This window comes from Epinephelus lanceolatus, chromosome 22 (genome assembly GCF_041903045.1).
Source record: "Epinephelus lanceolatus isolate andai-2023 chromosome 22, ASM4190304v1, whole genome shotgun sequence".
NCBI classification, from domain to species: domain Eukaryota; kingdom Metazoa; phylum Chordata; class Actinopteri; order Perciformes; family Serranidae; genus Epinephelus; species Epinephelus lanceolatus.
The window spans coordinates 6,736,354-6,753,258 of record NC_135755.1 but is presented as its reverse complement, the minus strand read 5'-3'; the positions used below and the strand labels follow the sequence as shown (position 1 = coordinate 6,753,258).

The 16,905-nt window shown below is 42.6% G+C and overlaps 2 protein-coding genes across 4 annotated transcripts; one reads left to right on the top strand and one right to left on the bottom strand.

The window, feature by feature from the left end:
- Positions 1 to 1,662: 1,662 nt before the first annotated feature.
- coro2ab (coronin 2Ab) lies at positions 1,663 to 14,940 on the bottom strand. The gene is made up of 13 exons (XM_078164756.1): positions 14,504 to 14,940; positions 14,265 to 14,381; positions 13,976 to 14,125; positions 12,979 to 13,179; positions 12,794 to 12,910; positions 12,525 to 12,629; positions 12,202 to 12,298; positions 11,315 to 11,430; positions 11,129 to 11,219; positions 10,883 to 11,043; positions 2,325 to 2,549; positions 2,179 to 2,247; positions 1,663 to 2,052 (listed from the first exon to the last, which is right to left on the bottom strand). The coding sequence occupies exons 1-13, from the start codon at positions 14,702 to 14,704 to the stop codon at positions 1,987 to 1,989; spliced, it is 1,716 nt and encodes a 571-aa protein (XP_078020882.1). The 5' UTR covers positions 14,705 to 14,940; the 3' UTR covers positions 1,663 to 1,986.
- Positions 6,115 to 12,934, top strand: LOC117245966 (butyrophilin subfamily 1 member A1-like). 3 transcript variants are annotated; one of them, XR_013488478.1, is made up of 9 exons: positions 6,123 to 6,277; positions 7,165 to 7,533; positions 7,625 to 7,702; positions 7,801 to 7,913; positions 8,004 to 8,330; positions 10,826 to 10,993; positions 11,148 to 11,447; positions 11,909 to 12,026; positions 12,796 to 12,934. XR_013488478.1 is itself a non-coding variant. In XM_033609605.2 (5 exons), the coding sequence occupies exons 1-5, from the start codon at positions 6,172 to 6,174 to the stop codon at positions 8,031 to 8,033; spliced, it is 699 nt and encodes a 232-aa protein (XP_033465496.2). In that variant the 5' UTR covers positions 6,115 to 6,171; the 3' UTR covers positions 8,034 to 10,180. The 3 variants fall into 3 exon arrangements, 1 of the variants encoding a protein (XP_033465496.2); XR_013488477.1 differs by lacking the exons at positions 11,909 to 12,026; positions 12,796 to 12,934 and having other exon boundaries at positions 6,124 to 6,277; positions 7,622 to 7,702; XM_033609605.2 differs by lacking the exons at positions 10,826 to 10,993; positions 11,148 to 11,447; positions 11,909 to 12,026; positions 12,796 to 12,934 and having other exon boundaries at positions 6,115 to 6,277; positions 7,622 to 7,702; positions 8,004 to 10,180.
- Positions 14,941 to 16,905: the final 1,965 nt, after the last annotated feature.

The window sequence follows — 16,905 nt, the reverse complement described above, 5'->3', positions numbered from 1 at the left end:
ACAGTTGCCCATGTACAGTTTCACATGGTGTGTGTTTGGGATACAGGTCATAGGAAATTGCAGATTGAATAGTCAACTGAACCCATTAAAGTAGCTTTGTCACCTTCTACCTATGTCAATCCTCAGTGCCTATGTGCAGTTTCACATAGATTGACCACGTCAGTGAGTAGAAAAACGTGGGACAGACAGTTTGATGGGGTCAATAATGGAGGGGTCCCCTCAGATTATGTGTGGTCATATGCCTACAAAGTTGTGTGGTGATGGGTGAAACCCTTGAGATGTTAAACACCTTTATGTGATGAGCCACGCCCTCCGCAATATTCATTGCCTTATAGAAGCTCAGTTTTAGTAAGTTTTCCAACTTTTGCCAAGAGGAAACTTTAGATATTGGTCCCTAGATTATGTTCACCCAGTTTCATGCAGATCACTCAAACTTCCTAGGAAGAGATCGATTTGAAGTGTTTTTCAAAAAATTCAAAATGGTGGAAAATCTATATAAGCGGAAGTTATGTGTTCTTGAGGCAAATGTGTTCCTCATGAGGAGAGGCATCTCTGTGCAAAGTTTCATGTCTCTACGACATACGGGGCATGAGATATGTCCATTCAAAGTTTGCAATTTCAATCGGTTGCTATAGCGCCCCCCTTTGGCCAATTGATGTAATATTGCTTCATTGGCATCCTCCCGTGACCCTCTACCACTGTGCCAAATTTCACATGGAGGTGAAGCTGTTATTTACTTTAATTTCACATATAAGAAACAATAAATTGCAAAGACAATAAAGCCTCCACAACCAATTTATTTTATGTAACTGTTGATGTAACGTAGGCCTACTGTAGCTCTAACATGCGTGGTTGTGTGACGTTTTGTTTACCATCACTTTCGTTTCTTCATTTGTCTCCACATCCTGTGTCTCCATCCAGATATGGCAGCTAGCCGGAATTATGTTTTTATGCGATGTATCCGGTCCTTAAAAAAATCATGTAAAAGTTTTGAAATTTTGTCCATGAAAATTGGGAGTGGGAATCCTGATGGTTTGCCCACCAGGTGGTGTTGACGAGTTGATTTTTTTTTTTTTAAGTGATTGTATGTTGTTTGGTCCCCGTTTTTTAAGGATTCGTTCTCAAGTTGTCTCTAAAAACATGAATATTGGATGATTATCCAGATGTCTAACAGCTCATCATCTGGGGTCCATGAACGCATCGCTTTATAAATTCAGTTCGTCCAATTGTTGTTTTAAGTCTGGACCAAAAGAGTTCAAGAGAAACATCTTGATTTGCTAAAAGTGTTTTAAATCATAAAAAAGTTGTAACCAGGTCACACTGGCCAAGATACAAACTTCTCAAGATGACGAAATCCAGATAACCAGTGCTCTAAATGTGTCTATCACAGTGTAGGATACTGGCTTTGTAAAGAACAGGTCAGATATCCAGCATGGGGTCACTTATGTGTTTTTATTAGGAGACAGAAACAGCAGGTTGATGCTATCAGACTGTGTTTGACTGTGTTGTTGTGACTAGATAAAGTAATAAATGTACATTACAGTTGCATCTGCAGTAGCACAACCTGGGTGTCTGATACAAATAAATTCACAAGCCTGGTTTCAAGTCTTAGTCTGCCAACAAGTACACATCAACTACTGCTTGTCACAATCTGTGCCACTAAAGAGAATGAAACAAAGATCAATTTTGGATTATCCTGATCAAAGGTATCCCAATCCCACTAAAGAGTTTTTAACAACATATACTGAAGGTTCAATCCAGATCAGAACCGAGACTGGATTACATCTAATCTGATTTCAGAATCCTTTTCTTTTCCTCTGAACCCATTTTTGAGATTTGATCCAATCCGATGGTCGATATCTGATCAGAGTACTTCTGGACACCTGGGTCCATAGCGATGTGAAGATGTCAGCGGCGTTTCCTTTACTGGTCGGAGACGTTGAGGAGTTTGTGTTAAAACAGCAGCGTGAGAGTTGACGGGTTGAATCAGAAGGTCGCCCTCATGTTGTTTCTGGTGTTTTTGATGTCGCGCTCCAGCTGTGCGATCCTCACCTGCGGAACAGAAACAGTCTGAATCACTGTCATCCACCAAAATACAAGAGAGTTGAGCCTTTGATTTAGAGGACACGTGTTGCCTGGCTGTCCTGTGTGAACGTGTGATTGTGTGTGAATACGAACGTCTTTCTCATTCAGTTGTTCTCTCAGGCCTCTGATCTCGTCTTGCTGTCTGTAAAACGCCTGCAGGAGCTGAAATGAAAAGAAATGAATAAAACATTTGCAGTCACAGTATTGTCACATACATATCTGATCCACTGGCGCCTCACCTCGCTCTCGGTCGTAGGCGGCGGCCTCTCTGCAGGTTCACAGCAGTGTGGCGTGCAGCAGTACGTCCACAGAGGGATCTGGGTCTCATCTGGCTGCCACCCCGACAGATCGCTCACCTCTCTTGGGTATTTGGCGTCCTGGTAGGACAGCTGCTCCTCAAGGAAGGCCTCGAGAGAGATGATCAGCTGGTTCATAGAACAGCAACAAAACAGAGCTGGACAGAACTTTGAGCCACGTCAGGGTTCACTGTCAATAAGAGCTATGTGATGAGTCACAGAGGTGCTTTGCATTTTGTTATCTTGTAGCTACACCTAAAGGTCCGGTGTGAAGGATTTAGGAGGATATATCAGCAGAAATTAAATATAATAAGACTGTTTTCTTTAGTGTATAATCACCTTAAAATATGAGCTGTTTATCTCCATAGGGAGCGGGTCCTAGTCTATGGAGATCGCATCTACTCAAATCGCAACCCAGTTTAGATCGCCACGCTCACTCCCGCATATGCAGAGCCCTGACGGAAACCTCCGACCACCTCCGAGCTACCGCGAATAAGGGCTGGTCAGCCAGCTAGCTAACTTAGCCTGTTTTGGTTTACCCCGTTACATCAATATACAACTACTTTTAAATTTAGTACTGCCGCAAATCTATCACGACTACTTGACTACTTATCACTGCCACAAATATACTCCAAACGCATTATTTTCGCTAAGTAACGTTACTGCCATTCATGTAAGGAGAGGTGAATCCAGATGTGTCCACCTCTTTACATCTGGTCAACTTTACCGAAGGATAGCTTTAGCAGAAGAGAAGACCAATTTCATTGAATTAACGTGATAACAGCTGTTGTGAGCGACGTTCTAGTGTTATGAATGTAGCCTAACGTTACGTGAATGGCAGTAACGTTACATAGCTGTAACTAGCCGTAGCTAGCAGCCCCTAATGTGAGCACACATTAGCAGGTGCTGGGCAAGAATTGTGTCGGAGAAACAGGAACTGCTTTATTGAGTGTTTTTACTGATTTAAATCACCCGTGGTCTCATTTGTAAACATTGCGTCCGCACAAAAGGAGACCTAAAAGAGGCGTACGCCACTTCTCACGCAAAAGTTGCGATCGATAAAAACAGGCTTGATGCTTACGAACATTTTGGAGACAGGAAAATGGCAACGCAGATGATAAGGTTGACTGTGAAAACAAACTTTTTTTGACACACACAATTTTTGGATTTTGTGCGTACGTACATTTTTAATATGGACCCTACACACCGTTTTATAAACGAGACCGCTGGTGTCCCCAGACCCCTGGGGATGATTCATCTTCCAGAAAAACCCTCCTGAACATTGAACACTGAAGGAATTCCAAGTTTCAGCTGGTTGCAATCCACAATTCTCACCGCTAGACTAGGGATGCACCGATCCGATATCTGGATCGAATATCGGCCTCGATATCACCAAAAGAGATGGCTCAGGTATCGGAAAATGCAACCGATACCTGAGGCGATCCTTTCCCTTTAAACTATTGCGACGCGAGCTACGTCACACGTCATGGAGCGAAGGAGAGAATCTGCTGTGGTATTTCACACCGTTTCAACTGCTGTTGCACAATTGTTTTTGTTCAAAATAAATAGCTCATCATTGCATTAATCTGTTTCAACTTGTTTCATTTTATCTTAGGAAAGAACTGTGTAGTCATCAATGCCTGATGCCTCTAGCCTTTTCTGTTCTACGTGTAAAGGTATATAGCTTTTTAGGTCAACCATGGTATCGGATCAGTATCAGGTATCGGCTGATACTCAAAGCCACAGCATCGGAATTGGTATCGAAACTGAAAAAGCTGGATCGGTGCATCTCTACGCTAGACGCCACAAAATCTCCTTAAATCTGACACGCTGAACCTTTGAAGTTCAGTGTGTCTCATCTTCTATCTTTCAATGCACGGTTATTAAAGTAGAGCTATCCGCAAAGCAATCTGAAAGTGGTCTGTGTTTTATGAAAGGATGAAGCCTTATGAATCATTTTCTATATTTCCTGAGCCCACCAGATGGCGATCTCTGTTTAACAAAGCATTACAACCCCACTGGACTCTCTGTCCTTGAGCTTTTTTCCTTTAAAACCAAGAGCGCCATCTAGTGGGCTCAGAAAATACAGAAAACTAGGAGAAAGTAAAGAGGAGAGTGAAAGAGACAGGGAGTCAGTGTTGTGCTGATTGTTGCCTCATTAGTCCTCTGATAAACAGTAAACTCATCAGTTTGGCTGCTAAAATAATTTATTAAGATTATGTCGGATTATTAAAAACATCCCCATTCCCACAAGAGAACGTTAACCATTCAACAGGAAGTCCAACTGACTGGAGGGGGGCTTTAATCATCAATATTCTGTTTTTACCACATGACCCCTGAGGGCCTCCGTACTGCAGTACTCAAAGACAGGATTTTAGAGTGTGCATGTTCTCCTCGTGTCAGCGTGGGTTTCCTCCAAGTGCTCCGACTTCCTCCCACATGCAGGTCAATTGGTGACGAATGTGAGTGTGAATGGTTGTCTGTCTCTATGTGTCAGCCCTGTGATAGTCTGGCGACCTGTCCAGAGTGAACCCTGCCTCTCACCTAACGTCAGCTGGGATAGGCTCCAGCCCCCCTGCAACTACAAACAGGATAAGCGGTTACAGAATATGAATGAATGAATGATTGTCCACCTGCTACTGTGCCTGGTGGAATCCAAAATCTAACAGCAGCTCAGTAGATTAACAGTTCTTCTGGCTGGTGAGTGAAGCAAATCTCACAACCACTTGCATATTTCACCAGCCTTTGGCCGATGGCTGGTGCTGATTTCCTTCCCTGAAAGATAATATCAAGGTTTACATACACACCATCATGCTGTTCCATACGTTCCATGATGGCTGAGAGAAAATATTTGTTTCCGTCTGTGGTGAAGTCAGAACAGTTTTTCCACGTCTTTTGTTCATTGACTGAAAGTGACACAAAAGTACTAGTGACGCACAGTAATATCGGTACATTATCGGCCTCTAGCACTACCGTAAGAAACCTGGGAGTAACATTTGATCAAGATTTGTCTTTTAATTCTCATTTAAAACAAACCTCAAGGACTGCATTTTTTCATCTGCGTAATATTGCACAAATTAGGCCTATCCCGACCCTGATGTAAAATAAGTGGATACACAATTGTTGTTGTGTTGTGCACCTACACTGATGTCACCATCACGGACAAAGGAAGCGCAGCCAAACAGGATCAGAGACTTGATGATCACTGAAACTAGGTGGGGAAGAGCGGTGAGAGAGATATCAACATAGGTATTGGTTATCGGTCAAATGAGTTGTTACCCATTCTGCATATTGGATATTGGCAAAAAATACTTCGGACAACATTTGCAGCAGCAAGTTCTTCTTTTAGGTTTTCTTTTTTAGTAGAATTGACGTAAAATAAGTGGATACAAAATCATTGGTATGTCACCATCACAAAGGAAGCGCAGCCAAACAGGATCAGAGGTAAATAAGATTTCTGAACGATGTGTCACTTCCTCCACTGTTTGTTATGTCACGCCCTTCAGTGCCATGTGTGTTTGTTATTGTCTGCCTGGAAACGGAAGTTCTTCCCTCTCACACAGTTTTCTGCGCTTGGTCCAACTTGATGTCATCACAACTATCACCAAGGTTGCCATACAAAACAGTTTGCATCACAGCCCCACCCTGCAAAATGTACCTGGAACGTGCTACGCCGGTTGTGCGACGTGATGATGTGAGGCAAGCCCGCCTATATAATTGCTTGGACTCTGCTCACTTGTGGTTTAACGGCAGTCGAGCTCATCTCACCCGGCAGCTTTCCGTCTGTCTCATGGATCTATTCATGTTTCACCTCGGAGACTTTGTGCTCGGCTTCAGTTTCGCACTCTGGACTTTCACTGTACTCTTGGGTATGGTGGTCCGGACGGCCGGTGAAGGTAGGGTTGGTTGTCACACTTTTTACTCTCGTGTGAATTGCTCAACATCAAAGCATCTTTCAATAGTCATTCCTACATTGAATGAAAGCTTGAGGTCTTGGCTTGAAATGGGCATCACTTTCATTGATACAACTTATTGTAACAAGAAGTAGTTAACCATCAAAGACACTCTGACACATTGTGACAACCAATTCCATCACAAGGCTGGTTGTCCCTATACTATAGTTATCAATGGGGTTTCATTTTAAAAAACTAAATGTGTAACCTTAGTTTTTTAAAGATAAAAAGACCAAATAAGTTTTAAAATGAATACCACCTCTAGAATAGTAGCCCACTCATCACATCCCTGTGTTTAAACCATTAATTTGAATGAGGTGATTGTTTGTTTTGAATGATCCTCTGTGACGAAACAGTACAATGAAGGAAATTACAGCCATTAATATGAGCTGTCACACGTGAGACAACCGTCCCCAACTGACCTCCTGACAAACATTTTAAGTTGGCTACTGCATGGCTTCAGCTTGCTTGCTAAAAGCTGCCTCAAATTAAAGCTATCATCTCTGACTGTTCATGCACAAATGCCAAACAATTCCTAGCTGAGGCTTCTCAGTTGTGTGATATGCTGCTTCTCTTTTCCTTATGTGATAATAAACTGAATATCTCTGGGTTTTAAACTGTTGGTCGTTCACAACAAGCAGTTTAAAGACATTAGTTTGACCTTCAGGAAACTGTTATCGGCCTTTTTTTCTAATCAGCGATGGGCGTGATTGTTCGTAATTCCAAAATTTAAGGCATATAAGCTTCCGTATTAGCACTGCTGATGTGACATATGGTCGTTGAAATGTGACATGAATTGACAGGAAAAAAAATTTGCCTCTGTGTTCCAGGTCGGCCTCAGGTGATTGGTTCATTGCAGCCAATCGTGGCCACTCTGGGTGACGATGCCATCCTGCCGTGTCACGTGGAGCCTCTACTCAATGTGGAGGAGCTGACGGTGCAGTGGTGGAGGCCTGACATACCGCCTGACCCCACAGATCCACTGAGCAACTACAAGTACGTCCACAGTTACCACAACAGCCGCGATGAAGAGGACATGAAGATGCCATTGTACGCTGGGAGGACGGCGCTGCTCAAAGACGAGCTGAAACACGGCAACGTATCTCTTCAGATCCGGGACGTGAAACTCTCGGATGAAGGAAGATACAGGTGTCAGATCCCACAGCTGGGGAGTGCTTCAGTTATTAAGCTTGTTGTTGGTAAGATTTCGAGAGTAATGAAATCTGTTTTCTTATAGCGTTGTTTTGTATTTTGTTGTTAATCGTTACATATCTTGTGTTTTCTCAGAAGTAATCTCTGTGGAAACGACGCCGCATCACCCTGGAAATCCCCAAACTCCAGATCCAAAAAACGAGACGCATTTTGAAAGTGAGAAAATGGTCCAACTCTGAAGTGTGCTCACATTTGTGTTTGTTGTATTCCAGTTGCTGTAGCTTTTGTCTTTGTTTGCTTTTCTTTCACCTCAGGTGGTCTGAGCAATCAGGGTTTGTGGATCTTTATGGGGGTCGCCTGCGTCGTACCGACCCTGGGAGTTGGAGTCGTTGGATATTTATTGAAACACAGGCGTGAAAAACAAAATGTAAGTTAGATATATAGTGTTGCCTCTTGTTGTGTAAATCATACCAGACCTTTTAAGGATTTTTTCTTCTTAAACTAATTGTTTCAACAGCATTCAGCGTTTGACGTCGCCCCAGCCTGACCACCTCCAGCCTAGGTGCCTTGCTCAAAAGCAAGTTGGTGATTGATGTTAATGGAGATGGGAGCGTCATACGGCTCCACATCTGTCTCATGAGTTCGGGGATTCAGACCAGCAGCAGTGATGGATACAGAATACCATCGGGGAGAATTTGCAAAGACTGACTCTTTAACGCCTGCTGATGACTGTATGACTCATATTTTGTATGATGTGAGTTGCTGCATCAAACACCGGAGGAATCATGCAGATTTAACCAGAGGACAGCTGAACGGGTTCAATCATAGAGCTGGATTCTTCAAGGTGATCTTGAGTTTCTTCATCTCTGCACTTTTTCTTTTCTTAGAGCCATGATATTCCAAGTATGGGCAGAGCAGAGTTTGGAGTGCAGCCCACAACAGCTCATGTTGCCTTTTTATCAGGATTGGGTGGAAGCCAAAGGCTGTCATGCAGACTGCAGGTGTGGCTGTGGCGCAACACACCTTTGAGCATGACACTTTGGGCCTGTGGCCACCAGACTATTGCTGCACAAACACTACCGCACTTTCTAGATTGATCTTATTGCTGCTGATGTCACTGAAGTTGTGTCTTCGTCACAGGTGTAAAAATGTTGAACAAATAGAACTTGTTGAAAGGGCTCGGCAGGAGGCATTCTGTTTTTGAGTTGTCCATTCATCTGTTTTGTTTTGTTTTCTTCAAATTTGGCACAAACAACTTGCCAACTTGCGGACAAAGTCTGCTTGTTTCCTTTATTTACATTGTGCCTCAGTGATCTTAAGAGGGAACTAGAGTTGTAAAATTAAATGAAATCTAAGCGCTGAAGTGGTCATAAGCAACTGCATCATCGTTGGTTCAGGAAAATGTGTTTTCAATGTTTTTCTTTTTTTTCCCACTGCAATTAATTTTTTTTAGATGTTTGTTATAAAATAATGTGACAAACGACTCATGCCAAGTCATGTCAAGATGCTATAATGCATAAACAAAAAAAAACAAAAAAAAAAAACACTTCTTGCCAATTCTTTTTAATGATCTGACAAGTGTTATTTTTCTTCTGTTAACTGCATGGCAACATAACAAAAGCATAAATAGGCAGAGGACCTGCCATTATTATATTTGCAACAATGAAATGTTCTTAAATTTCAAAATAAAGTTAGGTTAAATAATAAATAACGATTTACATGTTTGTCAAAAAGCTGTTAATTTGCTCCTCATTCTCTTTGTGTGACTCCACACCGGTGATGGTAGTGGCCAGAGGCATTATGTTTTCAGATTATCTGTCCATCCCACTCTCCTGAAAGCAATATCTCCACAACACCTTAAGGGAATTTCCTCAAATTTGGCACAAAAGTCAACATGGATTAAACTATGAACTGATTAGATTTTGGCGGTCAAAGGTCACTGTGACCTTGTCCGTATCATTCCAGTGAATGTGATGACTCAAGAACGCCTTGAGGGAATTTCCTTGACTTTGGCACAAACGTCCACATGGATTAAACTATGAACTGATTAGAATTTGGTGGTCATAGGGCACTCTGACCTCACAAAACATGTTCTTTGCCACAACTCAAGAATTCATTCGCTAATTATGACAAAAATTATCACACATAAACGCAATATCTCCAGAAAACCTTGAGGGAACTTCTTCACAGGCGGTACAAATGATCTCTTGGACTTAACAATGAATGATAAGAATTTGGTGGTTGAAGGTCAAGGTCACCATGACCTTGCCTCTGTCTCATTCTCAACACAAAATCTCAAGAACACCTCGAGGGAATAGCCTCAAATTTGGCACAAATGTCCACTTGGACTCAAGGATGAACTGGCTAGAATTTGGTGTCAGAGGTCACTGTGACCTCAGAAACCCACAATTAAAGGATTCATCCACTACTCAAGACAAAATTTGATGACATTTTATACCCAAAAGGTCAAAGGTCAACTTCACTGTGACATCATAATGTTTTCTGGCCATTATTAAACGTCATATCTCAGGAACAGAAGGGGCAACATTTGGTCAGATACTGAGTTGGTAACACTGATCTTGAATAGAATATGCAGCAACATCAATATTTGAAGCCTAGTCTGTTGTCATGACTACATATGAGTCTGGACTGACATTGATTTAAACCGTAACCACACTTTGGATGCATACAACCCCAGTAATTCTAGTTTTCATTAAGTAACTCTGTGGCTGTTTCTCTGCGGTATTTCAGTTGGTTTGGCTGCCTCATCCGAAACTTACTTTTTCCTGTCAAAATATCATGAGAGATTGCTTTTGTATGTTTCTGCAGCTTGTTTCCTCATTGTTTGACTCTCTGAACCTCACAGAGTTCATGGTGATAGATTGCTGTGTAGTTTGCTTAAAAATCACTTCTAAAAAGCCCCAGAGGATAATTAGTTAAAAGAAACAAACATGTCTCCTCTGTCTCTCTTCGCAGCAGCACATGAGGTTTGAACAGCACAGGAACAGGAAGAAGTGTATGTGAGAAAACTTGTGCAGCTCTACCTGTTCAACCAGTTGGAGAGCTGGATGAATTTTAATGGGCTGTTAGTGCCATCTAGTGGATAAAAATGCGAACAGGAGTAGACGTGTCGAAGACGTGCTGCAAATCTGCATGCAAGTGTTGAAGAACTGGACACACACGATTATAAATACTATATAAAACATAATTATGTATCCCTCTTAATGGATTATGGAGTGATCAATAGTAATTTGTGTTATAAATCAGTGAATGTAACTACTAATAAATATTGTGTGCGTAACAAATCACTCATTGTAACTCATCTGCCAATTGTTTTAGGTTTCAGTGCTTGATTCTGAGGTTCAAGCCATGGCAACCAAACAGAGAGTGTTCTACCTCTTCGATAAAGTGCAGATGTGTCCCAGTCACTGCACCGACAGCCGGACCCATCTGGAACCTCAGGGAGCTCAGCTGCCTCACTAGCCCCTTCTCAGCAGGGGTTTCTGGGTAAGGGTTGGCTACTTGACTCTCAGGCTTCAGGGACATCAGCACTGGGCCTGATGGAGACATGTAAGAGACAGGTGGTTACAGTAGATCACTGCATCTGCCAGCCATTTTGGTTCAAAGGCTGTAACTACTGACTTCTGTTCATCCCCAACAGCCACTCCTGAGCCGTCATGGCCGCCTGGTTTCCAGCTGTCATTGGGTACAGATCCTCTTGGAAAATACCTGACTGGAAGGACGGACGAAGACGCTGTGACTTTAGTTTCTGTCTTGATCAGTAAAGGCAACAAAACGAGAAAAGCGAGGTGAACGTATCCTGCTAACCTCTTTTCGTGGTACGATCATTGACAGCGGCTCCACCAGGTCTTTGATGGCGATCAGACGGTAAAATCTGAAAACCTCACAGGCACTGACGTCCAGGCCGCGCTTTGGCATCACCCCTGAAGTGAAGTAAAAGGTCAGAGGTCATTGAGAAATAATGCTGTAATGTCTAAAAATGACAGGTAACGTTTGCTAAAACTAAATTTGATTCAGTTATTATTTTCTAAAATTAGTTTTGTACAGCTGGCTTAAGTGATCTTTTACTAAATAAGTGCTAACAAAGCTAGTGAGGCTAGCTAAGTTAGCATATTTCCGAAATAAGTGTTTGTACAGCGAGTGAAGTTGGACTTTTTCTACAATAGGTCTTGCAACATTACAGTTGGCTCAATTGGTGTTAAATTAAATTTGGTTATGCTAAGTTCATTAAATTGATCTTTTTAGAAAATAGGTATTGCTATCTTAGTTTGTCTTTTATCTAAAATAAAATAAGTACTAGGGATTGATGTTTTTTTTCCGAATTAAGTACTGCTCTAGCTAATGTTTGTCACCCCAAATCACCTGTCTGTCTCACTCTCTATTTTACCCTTACTTGTGAAGAGGACCCTGAGATACTTGAACTCCTTCGCTTGAGGCAGCAACTCACTCCAAAGTCAGAGCAGGCAATCCACCACTTTCCTGAAAATACTGCTACAGCGAGTTGAAGAAGTTACCGTAGGTATGAAAACACCTGACAAGCTGAAGTATTTGGTCTTTAAACTAAGTATGGGACTGGACGCTAAAGTTGGTATTTTTTGGTTTGAGTTTTAGGGTGCAAATTTAAAATAAATTGAAAAGCATTAACACACTAAACTTTAAAGTAACGCTCTTCTGCTGGTGTCTGTTGATCTCACCGAGTCCTTTCTGTGGCAGCAGGGACCTGTACTCCGTCAAGAAGTTGATGTAAGGTTTCTCAGTGCTCAGCTCGTAGTACCGGATGTTCCCGTCACCCTATATCAAGGACACACCAGTTTTGTCTGTCACACTTGGTACTAGCATATTTAAACAACTTTAAATTGGTTACATTTTCCAAAGAACTATAATTGACCGTATAAACAACCAAACTGACACATAAGAGATTTATAGGTAAGTTTTATGAGGCGCAGTCCCCACTGACTGCAGGAAATGAATCCAAAATGCAAAGATTTAGTAGTGGTATTCGTGTGTTTTGTGTGACCTTCCCAGCCAAGTAGAGCATGTGTGTGTCTGGATCGTAAAACGGGAAGAGGACTCCTGCAGAACCGTCCAAATCTTCTTCATACAGTGGCTCAGATAAGTCGTCCTGCAACCAAACAAGACGATATTCATGACTCTAGATTTCCTGAATACCCGTCCATTTCAGGACACTTTTCTGTCCAATCTGTTTATGGCAGTAAATAGATCAGTCACTCAAACTACTCAACTAATCAATCACTTAATTTGATATGAGTGTGTGTTGTGTCTTACAGGGTCCCACAGGACAATCTGTCTGTGGTTCCAGGGTGAGCTGCCAGTGGACAGAAGCATCTTCAACCCTCCGATGTATAAAACCTTACTGGCCCTGTGGGACTTGCTGTTGGACACCTGCAAGAACATGACTAACATCAGTACAGATACTGTTTGCAGACGAAGTTAACACTCCATTGACCCACCTGTAGGATCCTTCCTGTCCGTGGGTCCAGGACTCGAACCCGCCTGTCTTTGGACGTGACCGCCAGCCTGCTGCCATCACTGTTGAAGCTGACAGACAGCAGCAGCGCATCAGACGGGTAGCGGTGGTAGATGGGCATCAGGACCACGCGGACCGGGTACCTGAGCACTGTGCCTACCTGGGACACATCCCAGAGGAGGACCTGGGGCAAAGACAGAGACAACGTCAGGGCTGTTTTCAGGCCCAGAGGAATGCTGCTTAGCCTTGCGTCCAATTATTCCCGGTGGCCACTTCTGGTATTGCAGCGAGAAAAAAACTGACTCTTTCTATTGTACATTTTGGTCCACAGAGGTTTTAAAGTGGTAAAACGTTCTTTGAGCTGAGAATTTTTTAAAAAAAATTTATAAACATTTTTTAAAAATTAAAAAATTTGCTTACAATATAAAGTCTATAAGCCAAGTGGGAACCTGGGAGCTGGGCCAGCGTACGAAAGACAGTTCAGTGGGCTGCCACCTCCAGAAGTAAACTCCAGAGGCGAGAAAATTTTTTGGCAAATGTGCCAGGTGAGCAGTTCTCATTTGACTGGACAGGCACCATGTTGGGGTCCAGTATCCAGAAGCAACACATTCTCACTCCAACCTTGTCACATATTGACGTTTGGTCATAGACTTTCCACGTCCACATACGTAATGTGCCACAAATTTCGATGCACTTTTCTTTGAGAAATATGCAGCAAAAGTAATAAATGATTGTCTTATAATTAAATGTGTAAACATTGCAGTACAGAACGGAAATATGCATGATGCATTAAAATATTTGTCAGATATTATCACAACAAAAGCACAATATAATAATGGTTATCTTAACTAAAACTGAATAAAGTTCTGATCATAAAAAACATATGATTTTAAATATATTGTATATGTACTGTATATATATTTGTGCAAAGCTTTGGACACAATGAAGTGTTAGAGTCACTGACCAATGAGACTCCTGACCTTGTAGTCGTAGGCGGAGCTAAGCAGCAGGTTCTCAGCGGTCGGATGCCACTCAATCAGCGCCACCCTCCTGGAGTGACCAATCAGAGTCTTCCTGGCCTTAGTGAGGTTCTGTTGGACGCCACAGACTGGGATGTCCCAGATTTTCACCTGCATAGATACACACACACACACACACACACACACACACACACACACACACACACTGGGCTGTCGTTTCAGCTCAAACATCTGAACATGAACACACACACACATACAGAAGGAAACATGAACAGGACGCAGTGCTTACGGTGCAGTCCTCTGAGCACGAGGCGATGCAGTGATCGTCAAACGGGTTCCACTTGACGTCCAGGACCCTCCCACTGTGACCGCACACCCTCGGGTGCTGAGGGTCCACCCTGCCTGTCTGAGAGAGCAAGAAAAGAAAAAAAATTATGTATACTTTTCTGTGTGTGTGTGTGTGTGTGTGTGTGTGTGTTTACATTCAATATTTCTTGAGTAAGATGATGACCGAGAAGGACTACGCACATGATGAATGGGCAGGACTAAAAAGGACCCGCCCCCGGCGCACTCGGTCACCACGGCGATGAAGCAGGGATTTGCTGAGCAGTAGTGGTTGTCGTGGACGCTGCGTGTGATTGGCACCCCGTCATAGCTGTGCTCCTTGGTGGACGGCTTCCCGAAAACATGACGAAACTTTGAGCAGCGGAAAGACGAACGCCACGACATCTGGAACAGGAAGTTTAAAGGTTCTTAAAAAAAATTCAGCAGTGTAACTTCAACAAAATATTAGTAACACTCTCTGTAATGGGTTCATCTTTAAGACAGGGATGGAAAGGTGTGTGTGTGTGTGTGTGTGTGTGTGTGTGTGTGTGTGTGTCAGTCCTGTGTAATCTCATAATAGTGTTGTGGAACTTCAGCAGCTGCATTATCTGGACTAATCAATAATGCAATCAGCTGTCATTATTGGCTTTCATAATCTTATCAATAATAAATCAATTTCTTCAGTAACTGAACTTCTTAATCATTCACACACACACACACACACACACACACAGATAAATCCCTCGTCTAGAACAATTTGCTCGTGTTATTAAAGATTCATCGGTTACAAACTCACTTCCTGTTGTTACAAATTCCTCCTGACCTTTGACCTTTACTGTGGCTTAAGAGATCAGCTTACTGTAGAGAGGGGAGAGAAGAGAGGGGGAGGGCAAGCATTTTCACTTCAATGTATCATCTTTACTTACCAACTAACAGGGCTGTACGCCAACAGTTTTCTGCACACAGCACTGGATCTATGGAGGTTAAAAACTTTGTAGCACAGGCCTCAAAACTGTCAGTATGGTACCTTTGGAACCAACAGTAACCCTTCAGACATGGTACCTAGACCCTAGCGTTTACTGTGCAAACAGTCCTTTTAAATGTGGGCAGGGTTGTTGTCACTCACTGCTCCGTCCAGCACTCAATGCATTTCCTCATCAGCGGTGACACAGATGGAAGTCTGCACCTGGTTTATCGTCCACAGAACAGGCTGCAGTGAGAGTCTCTCTCCATGGGATGTTTAAAAACAGCAGCTTTGTGCATTTTTTTAATTTTATTTATTTATTTTTTTTATTTATCCTTTATTTAACCAGGTGAGTCCCATTGAGATTGACATCTCTTTTACAAGGGAGTCCTGGCCAAGAAGGCAGCAAACCAATGTTACAACAATACAACAACAAAAAACATAAACACAGCAGTACATAGATACATAAAGTACATACAGTACACATCAAATTCAAAGAAAGCAGTTGCAGAGCTCTGTTTTTACAGACTGTAACAAACATTTAAAATCACCCAAGGAAACAAGGTCAGCCAATTTTAGCGTTTTCTGGAGCTGATTCCAGGACCAAGGGGCATAATAACTAAAAGCGGTCTTCCCAAATTCAGTGAAGGCGCGAGGGACCGAAAACAACAAGAAGTCCTGAGAGCGCAGGCTGTACCCACTAGTAGAGTGATTGAGTAGGCGGTTCAAATAGCCAGGGAGTAGCCCTAAGATGGCTTTGTAGATAAAAATATGCCAGTGGCGCCATCTGCGATAGTTTAGTGATGTCAGACCAGACCCTTCATATAAGAAACAATGATGGGTGAGAGATTTGGCATTCAAAATGAAGCGCAAGGCACCATGATAGACTGTGTCTATAGCCTTAAGGGATGCAGCAGAGGCATGCATATAAAGAACATCACCATAATCAATCATGGGAAGAAAGGTAGCCATGACAAGTCTCTTTTTGGCAGTGAGATTAAAACAATGCTTGTTTCTAAAGTAAAATCCTAGTTTAATCCTGAGTTTTTTGGCAAGATTATCCAAATGAATAGAAAAAGTAAGTTAGTCCTTCTCAGACAAGCTCGAGGGTTTAGTGTTGCTGTAGCCCACAGGAACAACGCTCCACAATGCTTTTTTTTTCTCCGAGTGAGGATTATGGTCAAAATTAAAATTAATGTATATAAACGCTTGAAGATCCACTCATTACTAATACTACTAATTACAACTCAGCCCTGAGGAGAGTGACCGTCCCCTATTGACCAATCAGACTGCAGTGTTCACAGCTCCACCTTTTAGTACCAGATCTGTGTGCTAGGTACCCCAACAGAGGGGGGACCAAACATGGGGATGGAAAGGAACAGTTCCATTGGTACCATCCACGACTTTTCACAGTGGGAACAGAAAAAACAGTACCAAACTGAACACAAGACAAGGAATTGCGCGCCCTCCTTGTCCTCGCAAACAAAGAGCCCATTAACCGTCAGATGACGGGGACGGTGAAGGACGGGTTGACTTACAAGAGAATCGCCGAAGGACTGACCAGCCGCGGCTTCCCTCCCACGTCACTGTTTATGTCACACGCTGAGCTACATGTTTTGTTACTTGCTCACGCCCCCCATTG